The 20,830-nt window shown below is 32.7% G+C and overlaps 2 protein-coding genes across 2 annotated transcripts; both read left to right on the forward strand.

Moving 5' to 3' along the window:
* The first annotated feature begins 1,555 nt into the window (after positions 1-1,555).
* On the forward strand, positions 1,556-5,294 carry LOC133203502 (NPC intracellular cholesterol transporter 2-like). Its single transcript, XM_061339277.1, has 4 exons — positions 1,556-1,631; positions 2,199-2,318; positions 4,880-5,037; positions 5,182-5,294. Exons 1-4 carry the CDS (start codon positions 1,556-1,558, stop codon positions 5,266-5,268), a joined length of 441 nt encoding a protein of 146 aa, XP_061195261.1. The 3' UTR covers positions 5,269-5,294.
* Positions 5,295-8,537: 3,243 nt separating this feature from the next.
* LOC133203503 (NPC intracellular cholesterol transporter 2-like) lies at positions 8,538-11,940 on the forward strand. The gene is made up of 4 exons (XM_061339278.1): positions 8,538-8,553; positions 10,127-10,240; positions 11,406-11,563; positions 11,831-11,940. Exons 1-4 carry the CDS (start codon positions 8,538-8,540, stop codon positions 11,918-11,920), a joined length of 378 nt encoding a protein of 125 aa, XP_061195262.1. The 3' UTR covers positions 11,921-11,940.
* The last annotated feature ends 8,890 nt before the right edge of the window (positions 11,941-20,830 follow it).

Below are 20,830 nucleotides of genomic sequence, written 5' to 3' on the forward strand. Positions count from 1 at the left end.
ATTCTAAACTCAGTTAGCGGGAGCCCATAGTGACGACAGGTGATAAACAAATGTAATGATCTAAGTGTATGGTTCATAAATAAATAATGTATTTACCCCCTCCTTTTCTTTTTAAGGATTTTAGCTATAATGTTCAATTTTCCTATGTTTAGATTTCAATCTTCTTCCATCGTATTTGAGAATTTAAAAAAAGATCTCAATCATTATAATTAAGAAGCAGATTAGTATTTAGAATATTAAGGACAAGTAATCACTTTTGAATATTGGGTTGTATTAACTGTAGAATGTTGTTTTTATAAATAACGTTGAATCTATTAATGGCATAATTATATAATTAATCAACCATGTTAACGATACAACACCAACTAATAAACAGTGTTACATTTATTTCTGTTTACAGGGGCATTCCCTTATTACACGAAATTTTGTTCATTAACTATATTGACAAAATAAACAACTACATCATAAATGACTGATAAGCAACTATGCTGATATCATATTGTATCACTCAAGGTAATTACCATGTTTTACTATTTAACCTTTCTATTAATGGTATATCTCAGTATCTTTATCTATTTAAATGCACAAATAACCTGAGCCTCTCACAGATTAATCATAAAAAAATGTTGTGGTCAAGCTCTCTTACAAATATAAATAATCTAAATTAATGTCATTTCATTAACAAATGCATACGTGTCATTTTTGAAAAAAAAATATAAGCATAAATATTATTGAATATACTATGGTAAACACCATCTTTAATAAAAGTGCAACAAAGACAATAATGCATAACAATTGTGGATGCTTTACTAGAAGAAAAGAAAAATATTTTCTAAGGGTATGTATTCACTTTGTATATTAGTACTTAGTACTTTATCGATAAAATACGTTCTCATTACTTTAGCTGCATTTGAAATGAGTGATTTTCAGTATTTATTAATTACGTTAAGCAATCAAGAATGCAATATGGACATGAAATTTTCAAATTTCTCAGGCATACCTTGCTGTGCTAATGGAATCTAACATTACGTAATTATTAGAATATTTCTATTTCAAACTTCCGTCCCTGATACTGCAATCCAGAAGAACCAAGGAATGAGGTCACGTGAGGTCAAGGTGTTTCTTTGATATCTAGGTTGTACGGGTCTGTGGACTATAGAACCATCAGGTGATCATTAAAAGCTGGTTTTAAAGCAAGAGAGGCATCGAATGATCCAAAGAAAAAGTGGTCTGATTCCGTCTGGGCGAATCCATTCTGAAATTAGGTATGATAATCCCACATCTTTTGTTCAATTATTTAGATTTTTGAAACAAAAATTGACAAAAATACATTTCACACCATAAAGACAGATAGGATTTTCATTTTTAAGCAAACGCTGTTGTCATGTAAAACATCTCCATTTTTCTGTAAAAGAAAAGACAGGACTTACTTAGTATCCCTTATCAATGGACTCTCCAAAATACCAAGGATAAGTATATATTAAGTGGTACATCATTACGGTTTACGGACACTGATCTTCCAGTGAAAGATAAAGTAACAACATCACTTCCAACCATGATTAAATTTCTACTGTGTTTGTTGCTAGCTCTCACAACCGTAAACGCGGTGTCTGTCAATTTCACGACCTGCAGTAAGTAAAAGTTTAATTTTTAATGACAATACCAAAATTAATATATCAATTGAGACATGGTACGGTGAAATCACTTATTTTCAGCCCTGTTTTATTTCCCTTGTTTTCTTGGTATACATGTAAAGGAATCCTTGAATTGAAATCTACTTTGAAATGTAAAATTTCATATAAATATCAATTCGACTCAATACTTTTCAAAACACGAATCCTAATTTCCATGAACCATTTTTTCCCCTCAAAGCATAAAAATTTGATTTATTCGATATAAGTGATTTTAAAATTTATTTTATGAGAACATTAAAAATATTTGTTTTCCAAATAATTTCCAGAAATTCAATAACAAAGCAAAATTGTGAAACTTCCAAATTTATCGTGAAAAGTAAGTAAATGTTAAATTTTCTAATGTCAAGGCAATTACATGCATGATGCATGATACCCATTTTCTTTATTTCCAAACTATCAACACATTTTCTAATCATTCAAGAAAGTAATGACAGATATTTGAGGAGGACCTTTATCATCAGTATTCAAAGTCTCTGAAATTAGACTTCTGACTTTCTTTTCCAGGATCAGGCCCGGGAGGGGTTCACGGTAAATTGACCACTGTGGACATAGACCCATGTCCCGTGCAACCTTGTGCTCTTCCACATGGCCAAGATATTACACTACGAGCTACTTTTACTCCAAGTAAGTCTGAAACTTTTCTATCAATCTAATTTTTGTGAGCTCTGAATTTTTGCACTTGTTTTTCATCCTTTTGTTGTAAAAGACTTTGATTATGTGCAATTGCTGCATGAATGTTGCAAATGTTTAGAAAAAAGAAATTTGGAGTTACCCAAACCTTACAATATAGTATTGTCGCCAGCGTGGCGCAGTGGTCAGAGCGTTCGCTCTAGAGTCGTGGGGTAAGGAGTTGATCCTTACGTCGCGGGTTCGAATCCCATTGTGGGACGAGGAGACCGGTCCTTCGAAAGAGACTGTATAAACCAAGGTTCCATGTCGCAGTAGGTGCTGGCACAATAAAAATCCCTCACTGCTCAATAGTCCTAAACGCCGAGTATAGGTCAAAATTTGCAGTTCTCCACCGGCAAGTGGTGGCGTCTGTATATGAGTGAAAATTTCTCGAGAGGAACGTTAAACAATAAATAAACAAACAATACAATATAATATTTCCATTGTATTATTATTGCACACCTTTTTCTATTGAATGTACATCATTTTGTTTATTCGAATATTCGTCTATCACGCCGAATAAAATGGAAAACTTAAACCCCATCGCCGGGTTATATTAGTATATTTATACTTATATATTGATAAATTTTGCAAATAAACTCCGAAACGGGTGCACCACAGTTCTTAATTACTCCTCTAACAATACACTGTATACAAGATGATGTCCGTAAACTATATTTAGATTTCACTCCCATAGTAAGTATCGTATATTAAATTAAAAGTCTACTTTCATTTTCTACAAACAGCCATAAAATAGGAAAAACGTGAGTACGGTGGCGTTTCCGGTTGGCGGATCTAAGTTACTGGCAATTTTTAATGAAACTGACAACAAGCAATCGTTTATTTATTTCATAAAACGTCATCACTGAATCATTCAATCAAAACTTGGATTAAATGATATAAAAGAAATATGTTGTGATAACCGATTAAAAAGGGAAATGTGCAAATTATTTTCGTCATTCACCGATCTTAATATTGACGGAAGCTTCTAGAACATCATATAGCATCGAGCCCGATGTTAAAAAGAAAAAAAAAAGAAGCTATTATAGCTGCAGGAACATAAAAAAGCTTTTGTTTGAATGGTCATTGAAATAATGGTAAATCATTGATAACACTATAAGTTGTGAATATACTGTATTTATCTATCGAAAAACTATTACATATATGAAGTAGGTTTTCCTAATAAATTTATCGGTAATCGAGAGCATCGCGGCAACGAACCCGGTGTACAATTTGTACTTCGTAATAAACTTGCTTACATGAAAAGAGAAAATTAATAGATAAGGTATTGTTCAAATACAATTAAAGCTATAAAATTTTGTGCTTTAATCAATACATTTCATTTTTTTTTCTGAATACAGTCTTTTGTATCAAATATTCGGCCTATTCATAGAGCGTTAAAAACTTTTTTTTTAACACAGCCTCAGGTATTTGGGTCTTGGTTTATAAATATGTATGTACCTTATTGATATGTAAAAAAAAAAAGTAAAGCACATTTTTTTTTACATATCAATAAGGTACATACAGATTTATAAACCAAGACCCAAGTACCTGTGAATTTTTACCCCCCCCCCCCCCCAAAAAAAAAAAAAAAAAAACAATTTATCAGTAAAATGTGCATATTTGCTTATTTCGCTGGTTTAATCCTCGACGAAAATGAAATAAGAGCATCTGAAGTACAATATCCATAACATAGTATTGCATGTTTCAAAATAAACGTCAATTAATGAAATCGTTATTTTTCAAGCTTTTACAAAAAAGGGGGTGGGGTGGAGACGTACATCTACTTCCTGTGGGATTTTGAACAAAGTATTTCTTCCTGCTATAAGCCTGTAGGCTGTCAGTAGAAACTACAATATATTTTCTGTCGGTAGTGGTATAAATTCAATTTCCCGCGCTTGCGCGGGATTTCATCTAGTTGCTACATAAATAAGGGAAGGTGACGATAGAAAAAATTAAAGTCAACAGTTGATAATACAGTTAAGTTGTTAGTTTGCAATTTGATCGATTACTGTTCGTTATCATTTTGCCACCGATGTCCTTCTCTAGCATATTCTCTAGCAAGTAGGAAAATGATGTGTCAGACTCCGTGATGTCCTGAATCAGCCTAAGAATGAAAAAAAAAAATTGTTAATTGATAGAACGTCATCGATATATGTTTATTTGTCAAACTGAAGGCAATAATCCTTTTAAATTTAGAAGTGTTTTGAAAAAAAACTGCTTCATAAGAATATAAAAACAAGTTTGTTTATAATTGGGCAGGATTAATAACCGTGGGAATTCACAGACTGTTGGGAAACCTGGTCTCCAAAGACTACAAAAATATTGTCAGAGTACTTGTATGTGGAATCAAAATGGTTCTTGACAATGAAAGTGTGTAGATGACCACTGACAAGATAAAGAAAAAGTTGCGAGTCACTAATTCTACTGAAAAAGCAGTTTACGATTTCAAAAAAGTTGGTCTTTAACCACATATGTTTTTTCTCAATATATATTTCATACATATATTACAACAGGTGTAAGTTCTTCAACATTTAAATCATCCGTCCATGGTATTATTCTCGGACTTCCGGTCCCTTATGGCGTTCCTACAGGATCTTTGTCCGGAACTCTTGTAGCTGGACAGGAAGTTGTCTACACTAACACCTTACATGTGTCGCCACTGTATCCTAAGGTAAAAAGGATAGAGAAATATAATCAGGAAACTAGAAAATATTTCTTTAACTTGCCCCCTTCACAACTATTACTCATATTTTTTACATTGATGTGGCTTCTGTAATAATTTCAAGTTTCAGAACATACTTTTTTTAATTTTCAGATCCGGCTGAATGTAAAATGGGAAGTCCTAGACGAACATAATCATGATCTCTTCTGTTTCCTTGTGCCAGTACATATTACTAGTTAACTGATATTAACTAATCAGCTGATGTCAATGACAATTAATCTTTTATGTATGTTGTATATGTTTTAAAGTGTTACTGATGTCATTTTTGTTAAATAAAATAGATACTAAAGCCACTTTGTGATATTGTATGCTTCCATAATAAAAAAGATATTATATCTAGAGTTAGTTTTAACATAAATTCTGCGTAAAAAATTGACACGGTACATGCATAATAGGAGAGTTGATCTAAATGAATGTCACTACTGCTATATAATCTTAAATTAAAGGAAGCCAGCAGCAAAACTTTGTACACAAAACCTCTATCTTTTCCGATTTTTGCTTAAAGAGTTCCTTCAAAAATTTGTAATTTCAAAATATTTTATAATTTATATTATAATTGAAGAAATAAACATAAAGACAATGCTAGGATACGTCTATCTCTGCAGGACTACCACCTTTTATATGACCCTACTTTTCAGCACCCAGTTGGAGGGATTTGTCTACCTAGTATCTGTATTGCATATATCAAAGCAAAAGAAAATAGATTTTTTTCCCAATTTTTTTATATAAATAAATTTGACTTACCATACCTATACTGGATTCCAAAATTCCATAAAAATCCTTACAAACAAAAATACAGAGGGTTTCAGAATATGTTCTACCAAGCCTCTCTCTTTACTCCTCAATAAAATATTTACAGCAGTAAAGGAGAAACTTCATGAGCACTGTACAACAGTATATTGGAGAAGTGTAAATTACATGTGGATAACTCCAAGGAACTTTTAGACAATTTGAAATCACAAAATATTACCAAAATCAAATCATCAAAACGTACGACTTTTCAACACTTTATACAACCACCCCCGGGATAAATTAAAATCCAGGCTATTTGTCGTCATAAGCAGCTGCTTTTTCAATAAAAAAAGGAACTCATAAATCTACTTACATTGTCATTGGTCATTTACAAAATTCTGATTGTACACACAAGTACTCGATCTGAATTTTATATTAACAAGATACAATAAGTCAAATGCTGGTTGACATTTTAACACTAATTGTTAGGCCATGATTTACATACTGAATTGTCTACGGATTTTCCTGTTTTTTCCCGATCATGACAAGGAGCACTTGACGGGTGTCACCGATTGGCAGGGGATGCTCACTCCTCCATGGTACCTGATCTCATCTCAGATGTTTTTGGAGGTCCGTGATTGCTCTGCTCCCGATTTGTATTGTTTTAATGGATTTTGGGCTTGAATACTGTTCGTTATCTCCATATTTCATCAATTTACGATAATTCGTTATCGTAATTCGATAAGACTAAAACATCGAATAAAAACGTAACTTTTTGCATATATATCACCATTGTTTGGTTTCTTTTCTAAAAGTAGATATATGTCTTGGACAATGCTTAAGTACAGTGCGTCGTTAAACGACTATACAAGTAAGCTTAAATTTCTTAGTCGATAGCGTGGCGCAGTGTTAAGAGCATTTACTCTAGAATCGCGGAGTGAGGAGTTAATCCTTACGTTGCTTTTAGAATCCCACTGCGAGGCGTGGAGACTTTCGGATGAAACTGTATAAAACGAGGTTCAGAGTCCGTCCCAGGAGATGCTGGCTCAAAAAGATCCCTCTCTGCTCAGAGGCTGTAAGTGCCAATTATAGGTCTAAATAGCAGTCCTTCATCAGCAAGTGGTGGCGTCTCAATATGAATGAAAAATTCTCAAAGGAACGTTAACAAACAAACATTTTTACATATCCATTACTCAGGATAAATTAAAAACTCTGCGTGTTAATATTATAGACAACTGTTTATTTAATAAAATTGGAACTCGGATATTTTCATATATTGTGATTTGTCATCAACATAAAGACTTTGCTAAAAGGCACTACTACATTGTACTCTACACACAAGTACTCTGATACTCTGAAGTATTTTGGACTGACGTATCTCATACCTATTGCGAGACCATTGTTTTATGCTAAATTTGATTAAGGAATATTCTGTCTACCTGGTCGATACATAGGGCCCACTACGGGTCTGACTGGTCGACAGGGGCTGCTTACTCCTCATAGGGACCTGATCCCATCCTGGAATTTTAAGGGATCAGTGTTTTTGCCCTGTTCACAGATTTGCATTGTTTATATATCAACTTTAAAAAAAAATCAAAATTGATGTAGGAGTTAAAATACCATATGAGAAGGATCAACTTATCAAAATTCTTTCTGCCTATGCAAAATTATGTCACCTCCATCGAAATCGGAGCGATATATTGCTATTGTTCAACCCATAACGTTGTCCAATCATTTACTCAAGGTAGTTGAGTCAGTCTTGATATTCAAATTTTTCAAAATTGTCACCGTTCTTATGGAAGCTGGAAAAAAGTGGTTTTTATTTTACATTTCATTTTTCTCAGTAGCTTCCAATCATGTCTCTTTGATACTCTCTAGGAGTGTACTTTGCGTCCCACCAAAGAACTTTCTGCAAAAAAAAAAAAAAAAAGGAAAATGATAGGGGGGTAAGAACGAAAAAAATTAGAAAAGATTTTGGAAGTAAGCGACAAATTTCTAGTAGTTTTGTCTTTCAAGGTTCTCGGAAATAGCTTGTATAATCTTAATGAAATTATACAGAAAATATAATAAGGAGCTGTAGGTGTGCAATCACCCTTTAAAAGTTCAAAATGGACATGGTTGCCATATGCATGTGAATTAAGGTTAGGTATAGGCGATTCTATGCAAATGATCTAATAAAAATACGCATAAAAGGTATATTTATAATTCAGAGAAAGTTTTGATTTATTTTCTTACACATACTTAGTACCCACAATATGTTATAGCCAGTACACATTATGACGTCATTTTTCTTACCTACTGGAGGTAGTGAAACACATTAATGAAACAGCTTCGGCGCAAGGGATTATCCTATTTAATTTTATATAAAAATTCTTTGATGCTAGGAAGAATACTATATAGATTAATAAAACTGCTGCACAAATCCTTGGCAATTTCTCATTTGATTAGAATTTGAGGAAATTTATACCGAACTGAACATTCTTAGCCCGTTTCAACTTAAAACTTCACAGACAGTAATTAAACAACTGAGCTGTTGATGTTTGTGCAGCATTGCCAGCAATCCTTGGAATATTTTGCTTCTAAATGTACTTTGTTTCAGTTAAATAAAATTGAGCATGCTCTTGCGCCGAAGCTTTTTTACCGATGTCCTTTAAAATCTTGTGTAGTAAATAACAATGACGTCATAACATGACGTCATAATGTGTACTGGCTATATCATGTCGTGGATACCAAGTATGTATTAGACAATAAGTTTTAACTTTCTCCGTATACATGTAATAGGTATAGTCCCTAGGCATTTTAATTAGTTTATTTGCATAGAATTCTTTTTACCTAGCCTTAACTCACTTGCATAGAAAATGGCAAATAGTGATAATTCTTTAATTTCAATTTATTTAGTTACTTTGCAGCCATTTTTTGAAACTTTGAACTTAAGGGTTGTTCATTGCGTCCTGTAAAGGTGCTTTATGCAAAAAATATGGAAAAGGATGGAAAGAAAGAACCAAGAATTTAAGAAAAATTGTCGTATGCCCATTTGTGCAATACTTCACCTATACTGTGAAATCACTAATTTTCGTGGGGGGTTGATTTTCGTTGTTTTCGAGGTATGAAGCGACCCACGAATTCATGTCCACACCGAAATGCAAAATGTCATATACATAGCTTCTCAACAATTCTTCATCCACGAAATCAAATCCCCAAAACCATAGTTTTCCTTAAACCTCGAAAAGTTGACCCTACGAAAATATGTGATTATAAAGTAGTTTTGTCTGGGAGTGTTCTCAGACATGCCTTGGACAATCTAAAGAAACTCTTTAAAACTTTACAAAACTAGTAATCAATATTTTTGGTAGTGCACTCAACATTCATAATTTTCAAAATTGCCTCCGTTGCCATATATACAAATGAATGAGTTAACTAGTAACAAATGGCTCTTTTCTCTTCATATTCACGTAAACAATGCTTTAATTCCGATGGTAGGACAATTAATAACGTCACAAATGTTCCAAAGTCTACGTATTTAAAAGGTTCTCTGATAAGAAGGGTCGGAACCATTGTACAACCATTTAGGTAAGAAAGATCATTGATCATTATTATTTGTCTCATTATTTATTAATAAAAAATTTCACATCCAAGCCGAATAATATTTCATAGTGAAAAGAGTGCGAATTCCGGTCTTAACATGCCATCAGTGAGCCTTCAATTCATATAAAGAAGGCAACAACATTGCTGATCACTAACTGAAGAAGGCCAGTCCAAATGTTAGAGACACGTATAAAGGTCATCGACCAGGTCAAAAATCTACACATTCTGTGATAGAACAGGGAAACTCGGAACCATGATCAAATTCTTCATTATTTCACTGTTTTCTCTCTCTACAATAAATGCTATCTCTGTTAAATTCACACCTTGTAGTGAGTATCATTACATCACTTATTTTTAAATAATCGTCTACAGTTTTATTTAATCAGTATACTATTAATGATATTTCTTGTCAAAATGTAACTGAATACACAAACATCTGGTAAAGATGATAGAAAGAGACTTTTAATTATCAGCAAGAAAAAAAAAGAAATGTGAGTATGACATTAAAAATGAAGATTAGAAAGTTTGAGTAATTTTTAGTAAACATGAACAAAAGTTTCATGTTTGCATATATATATCTAGTAATAATGATACCTAAAGACCTGTAGATTGAAAAATCAGGTTTTTTACTTTCCTTATTCTAAGAAAGTCGTTACCTGTTATGTTCTCATCACTTACAAAATAACAAAATAAAGTAAACTAAGATAAATATTGTTTTAAGGATCACATGGTACACATGGTCAACTAAGCTCTATAGACGTAGATCCATGTCCAATGGAGCCGTGTGCACTTCCGCATGGAAAAAATATCACACTCAGAGCAACTTTCACTCCAAGTAAGTCAAACTTTATTCCTTGTCCATTACCTAGACCAATTGTCAGACGATGAGTTTGGGACTATGTCAAAGTCTCTAGACAAGATCATTATTAACCATTGAAAAATTATTTTTGAAATCTAATAACTGCAATGGGTTTTGTGTGTCATGTAAAGATATCACTTAAAATGTAACAAATGTTCGGTATGAGTTTAAAAAAGAAAGCGAACAATGGAAAGGAGGAATATTTATGAAGAAATTGACTTTGGTGTAAGTATGATGGATAATAAATATATATAATTAAGAAGACCCATGAAAAATTGACAAATGTTCAACATATGTTTCAACCGTAATTTTGAAAAATATGATCTTATTCGAAAGTATAATGATGTATTATTATCGTCTTGATCATGGGATATAAACGTGATTTTGACATACTTTTATAACATTTTCCATCACCGTTCCTTAATTTGAAGTCCACTTAAATACATGGGAAGCTTTTTTGCAACCGTCGATATGTTGAAGGCTCTTGATCTTAAATTAAATGTATGTTTCTTGTGTGAAGTGACTTCGACTGACCACTTTCAATCAGTCTTTTTTTTTTATTTCACATATCTTTAGTCATTGACACTTCAGAATGATCTGTATCGAATCAATTTAATAATCACTAATTGAAGGAAGACGTGATTTTGTTTCATTTCACGTGTTCCATAATAACCAAAGTATTTAATGTATATATAGGTCGTACGTTGTTTTGTCATACGTTACATACGTTTAGCCAACTCTTTTTTTTTTTGCCTCTTGCTAAAAGATTGAGAAATTTTATTTGCAAATCACACATCATGGGGATCATTCATAATTTAGCTCTTCTTCTGGTTTTGCTTCCCGTAGACTGCCTTACGTTGCATTATAATCTTAACAATTTTGAAGATTTCTCTTTAAAAAATCCTTACGAAATGAAAGCAAGGTTTTTTTTAAAGTTGTATCCTTTATTTCATCTTCATATTAATTTTCAATGTCTAAAATAGACAAATGGCTCAATGTAATCATAAACGTTGAAATCAATGATAATGGATACGAAAGATATCATAACACAGATTGATATAAAATGGACAAAAATTAATTAAAATCTGAATTATAATTCAATTATTATTAGAATGTTAATGAAGTGTGTATTTCAACACAGATGTTGACTCAGCCACATTTAAATCTTCTGTCCATGGTATTATACTCGGACTTCCGGTCCCATATGGTGTTCCTGCAGGATCCTTGTCCGGACCTATTGTAGCTGGACAGGAAGTTGTATACACAAACACCCTACATGTGTCGCCATTGTATCCCCTGGTATGGATTTTTCATTGCATATTGTATATATCTCTTTAAAAATGACAACAGATTCTACAAACTGTTGCTGTACTTTTTGCAAAGTGTCAAAAATCGTATTTTGGAAAAGCTCAATTTGAAATTAATCTATGAAATATGCTTTAATTTTAATAGACAAGCAATATAAAATAAATTACATGAAATCAACGAATTTCTTCTTCGTATAAAAACAATATTTGATGGTGTGAAGAAATTTGATTCTTTTTTCTCAATTTTATTTTATTTCAGATTCAGCTTAATGTGAAGTGGGAGGTTTTGGACGAACATAACAGAGATTTATTTTGTTTCCTCATACCTGTACACATCACTAGTTATTAAAGGGTCTACAGTACAATAACAAGCCCTACGTTGTGATATGTTAGAATCTTTATCAGTGATCTCAGAGATCTTTATTATCTTCTTAAGTAACTGCATTCTTAAATACTACTCAGAATAAAACGTTCTTTAGTATCCCGTGGGAAAATAGTTTTTTTTAAAAAATTTTCTTTGAATATGTTGAAGATTGCGATTTGGTAGTTCGTGCTCTTCTAGATTATAGACAAACTTTTTGACTTTGTCTAAAAAATATTGGGTAAATTAAATTGCCAAACAATTACCAAAGGGCTTTCAAAGCAACTGAAAATAATAAATGACTTTACGAGTTTTAATTTTGCATATTGAAAAATGACTGAAATACATATAAACTGTTTCCTTAGAGTCGTACGATTAATAATTCTCTGTAATGTAGATCATTTCTCACGCACTATGGACTGAAGTTTTGACAATACGATAAGACTATCCCTGGTGAAGAAGTCATGAATGTCGGATGTTATTAAGTCGCTTCTAGAGAACGGTGTTTAGATAGTTAGTTGGATAATATCACAATGTGCGGTCAACCTAAAATAAATCTTGCACATATAACATGTATAAAGATAAGATATTTTTCATTTCAAATAAATAAAATGATATATTTCTTTCTGTTTTAAGGACAGATGATACAAACAAACTTTTATCAAAAATCTTGAAAATAACAACTTAAGTCATGTTTATATAAGTAAAATGAAGAAGTTTAACTGTGTAGACTTTAATTTTTCAAAGTTTCAAATTTTGTGGGATTTAAAGTGACAAAAAATTGTATATATTAATAGGATGGCTGTTGAAAGGTAGAATTTTGAACATCATAGAAAGTTTACACTTTCTTTAGAAATGTATTATTATTCCCATCATTTTCAAGCAAAATAGATATAAGAATATATACCAATCCAAGGATCCTTTTTTTTGTATTTCATCATCCGTCCTCAGGGGCAAATATAGCACAATAAAACTAATAGGGTACCTTTTATTTCGAGTCTTTTCATCAAGAATATATTTTCTTTCAAATAAATGAAAATTAATTTTCAAAAACTTATCCATCCATAACAAATGAACAGACACGTTTCATGTTGGTACTTAAACATACGAGGGTTGTTAGAAAAGTTCACAGACAAGTTCTATTGTGAGCGCGCTATTTGCATGAAACCAAAAAATTTCTATAAGACAAAAACTATACATTTTCCAACAAACATGCAAAGATTTGGTGTTCTCCGATGATAATTATAAAATTTACAGCATTTCCATATAGATAAAACATGCTTCACGGAGCATGTCACTTTTTCACACATTTACATTACATAGACATTGGGGGGGGGGGGGGGCACTGTTGTAGTGCAGAAAGATTTATGATAATTTACCTGCTGCTACAATAATCATGAAACATCATTTGAATTAAATTGGAGGGGTCATGACTGTTTTATCGCTAATTATAGAAAATCAATGCCTAAAAACAAAGTCAAGAATAGCAACGTCATTGAACGTCTTGAAGCACCGCGCTATGAAACCAAAACATGTGTGCAAACCGGAAAATACCCGAAAGAGACTAAAATGTTCTAGATGCTGCTGGTATTTGCCTGAAGGTATTTAGAACCAAAATGTTCAAATGGTAGTAGCTTATTAAGAATGGAAGTATTGACATTTTTGATGATCAACTCTTGTGATACCCAAATACCCCGCTTATCGCATGGACGGTGCGCCTATGGATTTTGCATTGTTTCCATATACATGTACTACATAGACATTGACTTTAAGATCTCACTAATATCCGATACGCCACAATAAGTAATTTTAGAAAAAAAGGAACATGTCTTTATATAGATATTAAATTTTTAAGTAGGAAAAAGACATGAAAAGTCTACAGAAATGAAAGATATTTAGAACTGTGAAAAGGCTTAACACCTTTGGAAACAGGTTGTCGCGTCACCTAACGTAGTCTAGAATACCCTGAAGTCAAAGAGGGAACATTTTCAATCTGCAATAAATCACATTATTCAATATAAACAAAATTTGAGCGAGCAAGCGATGACAATAACTATAGAATGACTTTGCTAAAAGGTCATTGCTCTCTGATTTGCGTCCTTGAAAAATCAATTTTGATTTTCCATTTTAGAAAACAAGTAATATAAAATTTCATGAGAAAGAATTCCACAAAGAGAATGAAGTTTAATGAAATGTTGCTATCGCTGAGATTATTAGTTTCTGAAAATCAGTAGTCATAATAATTGTTTCTTTTTGGTAAGTTTCTGGGTTGAATAGTTCAATCATTTTTGGAAGTTTTTACTTAGAAACCACAAGAATGCCAAATCAAATAAGAGTGAATGAATTTTTGATACAATACTGGAGTAGAGGGTCACCTACTCTATTTAATATTGCATACATGCATGATTAAATTGCATACAGTAAAAGTTTCATAAATTATAGTAAAAGGTCCCTATAATTTACTCCATATTGTTAATTCCTGGCTCTTCAGATTAGGGCTTGCTTCAGTGATGGACTTACTTTATCATATCTTGAAAATACATAATAGATATCGTTGAAAATAATCTCCTTTACCCCTTGTCTAGGTATCATGGAAGGCCTTAAGCTGAAATCTATGTTACGCCAAATTTACAAAAATAAAAATAATGTAAACATATGTAAACATATAGATTTTCATTTGTTAACTATAACTGTCATTCGTTAACCATAGTTCTGAGTTGTCTAGCATAGTTTCACAAATCATGGAACTATATTTAATAGATAAACTATGTTTTACATTCTTTAATTATAGATTTCTGTCGTAAACTATATTGTTAATTGTCATTAATACTCATAAACAATATTAACAGTATTAATTATAAACTATACCTAATGATCGAAAACTATAGTTTGAACGAAAAAAACAAACAAACTATTATTCACGTTTTTTTTCAATCATAGTTTATTGTCATCAACTGTATTTCACACTAGTAAACTATAATAAAGAATTATAGAATAAAGTTGATGAATCTATACACAACTGTCAACAGTTAAAGATGGTTTTCAAGTCAAAATCTCGCGGAAACAATCGCAAGAGGCAATACTAAATGTGCCTAATTGTCATAAGTTCCATAATAAAATCTGAGGTAATTTCTTTTCTTGATATAATTTTAAATTTATAAGTCAAGATTTCAGCAATCTTTTAATACCAGCAATACTCAGTCATCTTTCTCTGATCAACGCACAAGGTTGGGAAGACGACAGGGATAAATGTAAAACTATGTTTATCAGAATTTTGTGAATTCGGTGCCTTAAATATACATGTACATGGGTGTAAACTATAGTTTACAACCGTTAACTATAAATAACATTCGTTAACTATAGTTTAGAGTTGTTAACAATAGTGAAAACCGTATTTATCATATAAACTATGTTTTGAAATCGCATTTGATTGTTTTCAGTGTGTATAGTGTACAGTTAAGAAACGTAGCCTTGGGTATGGTTTAGAGATGTACATGACGTCGTTAACTATATTTTACAGTCCGTTAACTATTATAAATTATAGTCGATAAACCTAGTTAATCAACTGTGAAACTATGTTTACTTCATTTTTGTGAATTTGGTGTGCCCTACGTATTACATTCCATATTCACAAAATTAGATAAGTATACTTTTACAGTTGATAAACTAGGTTAATCGATTAACTATAATTTTCATCTGTAAAACTATATTTGACAGTTGTAAACGTAGTTTACGAATGCCAATCTATCACTTCTTCATGTCTATTGCACTGAAATGAGAGTAGAAGTCAAGCAATACAAAACAAACATGTTGCATCAGCAGAGTGGTATTGGAAATTTAGAGTTTCAGATCACCGTTAGTAAGACAAGAATATTAAATTGATTTAATCTTTTTAATTAAATCTACGTCCGCCTGTTTCATGATCCTAAACGGCCTGAAAATGAAACAGGAAAATTAGTTTGCATAAATAAAAGCGACAAGCTGTTACTCAAATTCTGAAATAGATGATTCCTTGATATAGGGTTTAGGCCGCTGGGCAGAATAAGTTGCTTGATATATATTGAACATATATCACTTACCGAAAGTCTTCTTTGTTCCTGAACAGCTAACCAGCAAACCACAAATAATGATGAAGAGCTTGAGCTCTCGAGATGTATATTAATTTTGAAATGCATGTTTCTTGATGCCAGGGTTCGGACTTAGGATGGAGATGAGTTGATCAGTAAGTGTAATTCATTATGATTATGTCTGAGAATTTTTTCTTGCGATCTATCACAGCTGGTTCCATCTAAGGCATTTTGCAAATGTTTCCATGACTTGACAAACAACACTGCTATGCAGGCAGGGAAACCAAAAGTTTTGCATAATCAACTGCTTTTCCAGAACCAAAGATCTAATTTCAAGCAAACTTTCCCTGAAGCACTCTTTGGTGAAGAGGATTAAACATTTGTAACGATGGGTCAAGAGCTGATACGGGCAACAGATTTCACGTAAGGATATATAAAAAGAAATCTCTAAAAGTCTTCTAAAGAGCAAAGCTACAAATTGTTAAACTTATATGAAACAAAGATAAGTATTAAAATCATGGCCTCCAAATCATTACCTACGGCAGAAATAGAGGGTCATCGTTTTACAAATGTTATAAACATTGTATGGCATGAAAATATCAAGAATTCTGTTACAAACAGTTAAACTATCAGGGAAACGTCCCAGTATGTAGTGCAAATTTAAATTAGTGAAAAATTATTGTCCTATAGGTATAGGAATTTGACTAGAGTATAATATCAGTTTTACATAGTAACAAAGGGGTCTACCCAAGAACAAGAGGGCTACAATCACTGTCAATTTTAATTAATGTGCTAGCATCGTCATCTTCTTAAATTCATGAATTTAAAATCGCCATCCTTAATTCAGCGATGAGACAACTATGGGAGGACCCATTTTAAAATATAAAAGAATGAAATATGGAGATAACGAACAGTATTCAAGCTCAAAGTCCATTAAAATAATACAAATCTAAAGCTGAGCAAACACGGACCTCCAAAAACAGAGGTGGGATCAGGTGCCATGGAGGAGTGAGCATCCCCTGCCGATCGGTAACACCCGCCGTGTGCTCCTTGTCATGATCGGTAAATAACGGAAAAATCCGTAGACATTTCAGTGTGTAAATAATGGCTTAACAATTAGTATGAAAAACGTCAGTTAGCATATGACTCAATGATAGATTGTATTTGTTGACAGGGTCAATATATAAAAGAAACATTCTTTTCAACATCTTTTTACTAACACTTGAGGCGATAAATTGTCAGAATAATAAAAGGTCATGTGGTTACAAGCAGAATTTGTCCACAACTGTTGGTCCTTTAGGCTGGGTAGGGATCACTAAATGATATAATGCTCTTCAGCTGAGTTAACAATAAAGAATATGCCCGTTAACAAAAATTTGCTGTTTGGTACTAAAATAACCATTAAGACCAATGCATGTCTTGTTATATTTTTAATGCACATGCTCATAGCATATGTTTCACTACAAAAAGACTACTTGACGTAATCTGCTGAAATCTATCGAATAATCTATTTCCACTTCCTCTTCTTAAAGTTTCATACTGCTGCTGTTGTTTTGTAAAATCATAAGAAAAGAGGGGCATATTTTGCGATACTATTATGGATTCCCTTGTTTTATCATTGATCATTCATACATGCAGGGTTCAAATTAAAATTTAAAAAAAAAATTCAACAGGAAGTATTTTAATGAAATATGTGGAGATAACAAACAGTATTTTAGCTCAAAAGTTCATTAAACATTACAAAATAGGAGCAGAGCAAATACGATCAAATGTGTCAGACTCTGTGATATCTTTTATCTCAAGCTCACCGGGATGTATCGTGTCGACATAAGAATGGAAATAACAATTGTTAATTTACACCACTTCTCGAATATATTGTTGCACAGTACTCTTGAAGTTTCCCCTTCATACTGTTAATATCTTAGTGAGGAGTAAAGAAAGAAGCTTGGTAGAACATTTACTGGAACCCGCAATGTATCTTTGTTTGTAAGGATTTTTCTGAAAAATCACAAAATATGAACAATCTCAATAATTATACCCTTTCGATCCCTCCTTCCAATTTTCTGAAACCCCCCTTTTTTCTGAAAATTTTGTTGATAGGATTTTTGTTCTTCGAAATAAAAACCCGATAGTCATTTTGTGTGGCATCTTATATTAATAAGGCATGTATTGATTTTAATTGTTGAGTCTTATTGAAAATTTTTATGGGCCATCAGCATTCATATACATATGCTGCTTGATTTTTTTGTATTTATTCCTAACGCCCTCGATCGCTTGCAAAATGTTGACTTTTTAACTGAAATGTGCATAGTCGATTTATGATGCAGCGCTAGCATTCTGAGAGCACCAAGAAACAAAAGTTTTGCAAAACTGAAATTGTAATAAATGAAAAAAAAAGAGTTTACTTCTTGATTATGAAATCAAAGAAAACGTATCTACCGTATCCTTGGTTGAAATTGTCTTTACCAAAGATTTTAAACACTATTATGATTGTTTATTATTAGTTATAAAAATTATTTGTCCAACAGCTGAAATAATATATAAAAGATCTACGCACGGATACTCTCGATTCCCGCCAGCTGTATTTTACTTGCACAGTATTACGCTTGGTAATTTTCCTTAAAAAGTTTGAATTTCATAAGTAATTGATTTATAATTCCAAAGCTAGTGTCTCTTAATTAATTACTCTTACTACAACTCTTTTTGATACCAATTTGTACGTTGAAATCAGGCTTTAAAACGTCACTGATTTCAAATACAAAAGGCTATGAATAAATGGCTAATTAATCTTTTAATATAACTTACGTTAAATATTATATATAATATGATATTAATTATATCATATTAATTTTATTAAATCTTTAGGTCACCTGTGTCACTCAGCAGACCTATTCAGTATTGCTGTCTGTTTTCGTCTGTCATCGTACGTCGTCCGTCTAGTGTTAACATTTGAATATTTTCAGCTTCTCTGAAACCTCTGAACCAATTTCAACAATTTTTGCATATAGCATCTATGAGAGAAGGGAATAAAATTGTGAATTGTAAATTTCATAGTCCCTGCCCCACGGGGGGACTGAGGGATAGGGCTAAAAACCACCAAAATTAATGCAATCTTTAAAAATCTTCTTTACTCCTGGACATCATGCAATCAAACTGTTGGCATGATTGTATTAAGCATTAAGTTCTCTGCCAAAATTGTGAATTTCATGGCCCCACGATCGGGGTTCTGGTGCTAGGATGGGGCTATATACATCATATAGTGAAAGTGCATTAATTCTTTGAAATTCTCTGCTCCTAGGTATTATAATAAACTAAGTGCATGGTTATGCAAGGATGCCTCTTCCAAAATTGTGAAATTCATGGCCCCAGGGTCTAGTGAAAGCAGGGGCTCTATTGATTATATAGTGGAAAGCATAATTTTTTTGAATATATTCTTTTCGGCTCCTGGTTATAAAGCATAGAAACTATGTGTATAGTTATGGTGAGCGAAGGTTTTTCTTCCGGAATTGTGAATTTCATGACCCTTGGGTTAGATACTCTGGTGTAAGGGTAGCGCTCTATTGATAATATAGTGAAAATGCATTAATTATGTTGAATAATCCTGTCTGCTCCTTAGTATTGAACAGATAAACAAAGTGCATAGTTATACATGTAATGTACAAGGGTGCTTTTTACAAAATTTTTAAGACTTGTGGTCCCAGGGACAGGGTTTCTGGTGTTTCTCGACAGGGGAGGGGGTTCTATTGATAATATAGTGAAAATGTATCAATTCTTTGAAAATCTTCAACTAAGTTTGTATGTAGTTATGTGGTAGTGTCAGATGCACGGCTTCCTACTAGCTTGGGCTAGTGGGTTAGCCCGACTAGCTCAGTCGGTAGAGAAATGTAACAGAGACATTTATGTGCCTTTGCTGGGGATTGAACCCGGGGCCTCTGGCTTGCCAGTCCAGTGCTCTACCGATTGAGCTAAAGGGTTGACCCACTATCCCAAGCTAGTAGGAAGCCGTGTATCTGACACTACCACATTTATAATGATGAGGGTACCTCTTCCAAATTTGTGAATTTCATATAGGGTAGGGTTGTGTTGAATCTGTAGTGAAAAAGCAATATTTCTTTGAAAATCTTCTCTGCTCCTGGTCATATTGGAGGCAAATAAAGTAAAAGTTTTAATAAGCAATGGTACATTTACAGATTTTTGAACATCTGGACGTTTTTTCAAGAGGGGGGTGTTAAAATATTTGACGTTTTCCATTGCTTTTTATAGTGAAGCTTTATGAGAATAAAGGTTTTTTTTTCCAAAACCTTTTGTAGAACAGCATGGTTAAGGTGACTCCGTTGAGCTTTGTGGCCCATTGGCCTCTTGTTTTTACCTTTTACTTTGTCCAAGTTACTAGCACCTTCGATGTCATGACATACCTGTTGGACACAAGAAGTCTAAAATTAATGTAAAGCATCCAACGTTCCTCTCTTATAAAGTTATGAACAATAAATTTTACACTTTTTCTTAAGTGACCTTAAACGACTGGAGTCAGGGTTGAGTCATGATTACAACACTGCAATCCCATATTGTTTCTATAAGCTTGCAATGTTTTTCCATTACAAGATATTGCCAGGATTGGAATTCACATTTTTCATGGGTCCAAAACACCCTTAAGTCATAAGATCATTCTATGAAGTATGATCCACAAAAAATATGGACCAGCAAATAATATCTATTACTGTCTATGACTGAACTTGCCTAAATACATTAGGAGCATGATTAAAGGTCATCACACACACGATAGTTCACAAGTAATCTTTGTGTCAAAGACCTGCACACAACTGCAGAGACA

Source organism: Saccostrea echinata, unplaced genomic scaffold (assembly GCF_033153115.1).
Source record: "Saccostrea echinata isolate AGI-Se365-2 ecotype Australia unplaced genomic scaffold, CSIRO_AGI_Sech_v1 ptg000051l, whole genome shotgun sequence".
In the NCBI taxonomy this organism is placed as follows: Eukaryota; Metazoa; Mollusca; class Bivalvia; order Ostreida; family Ostreidae; genus Saccostrea; species Saccostrea echinata.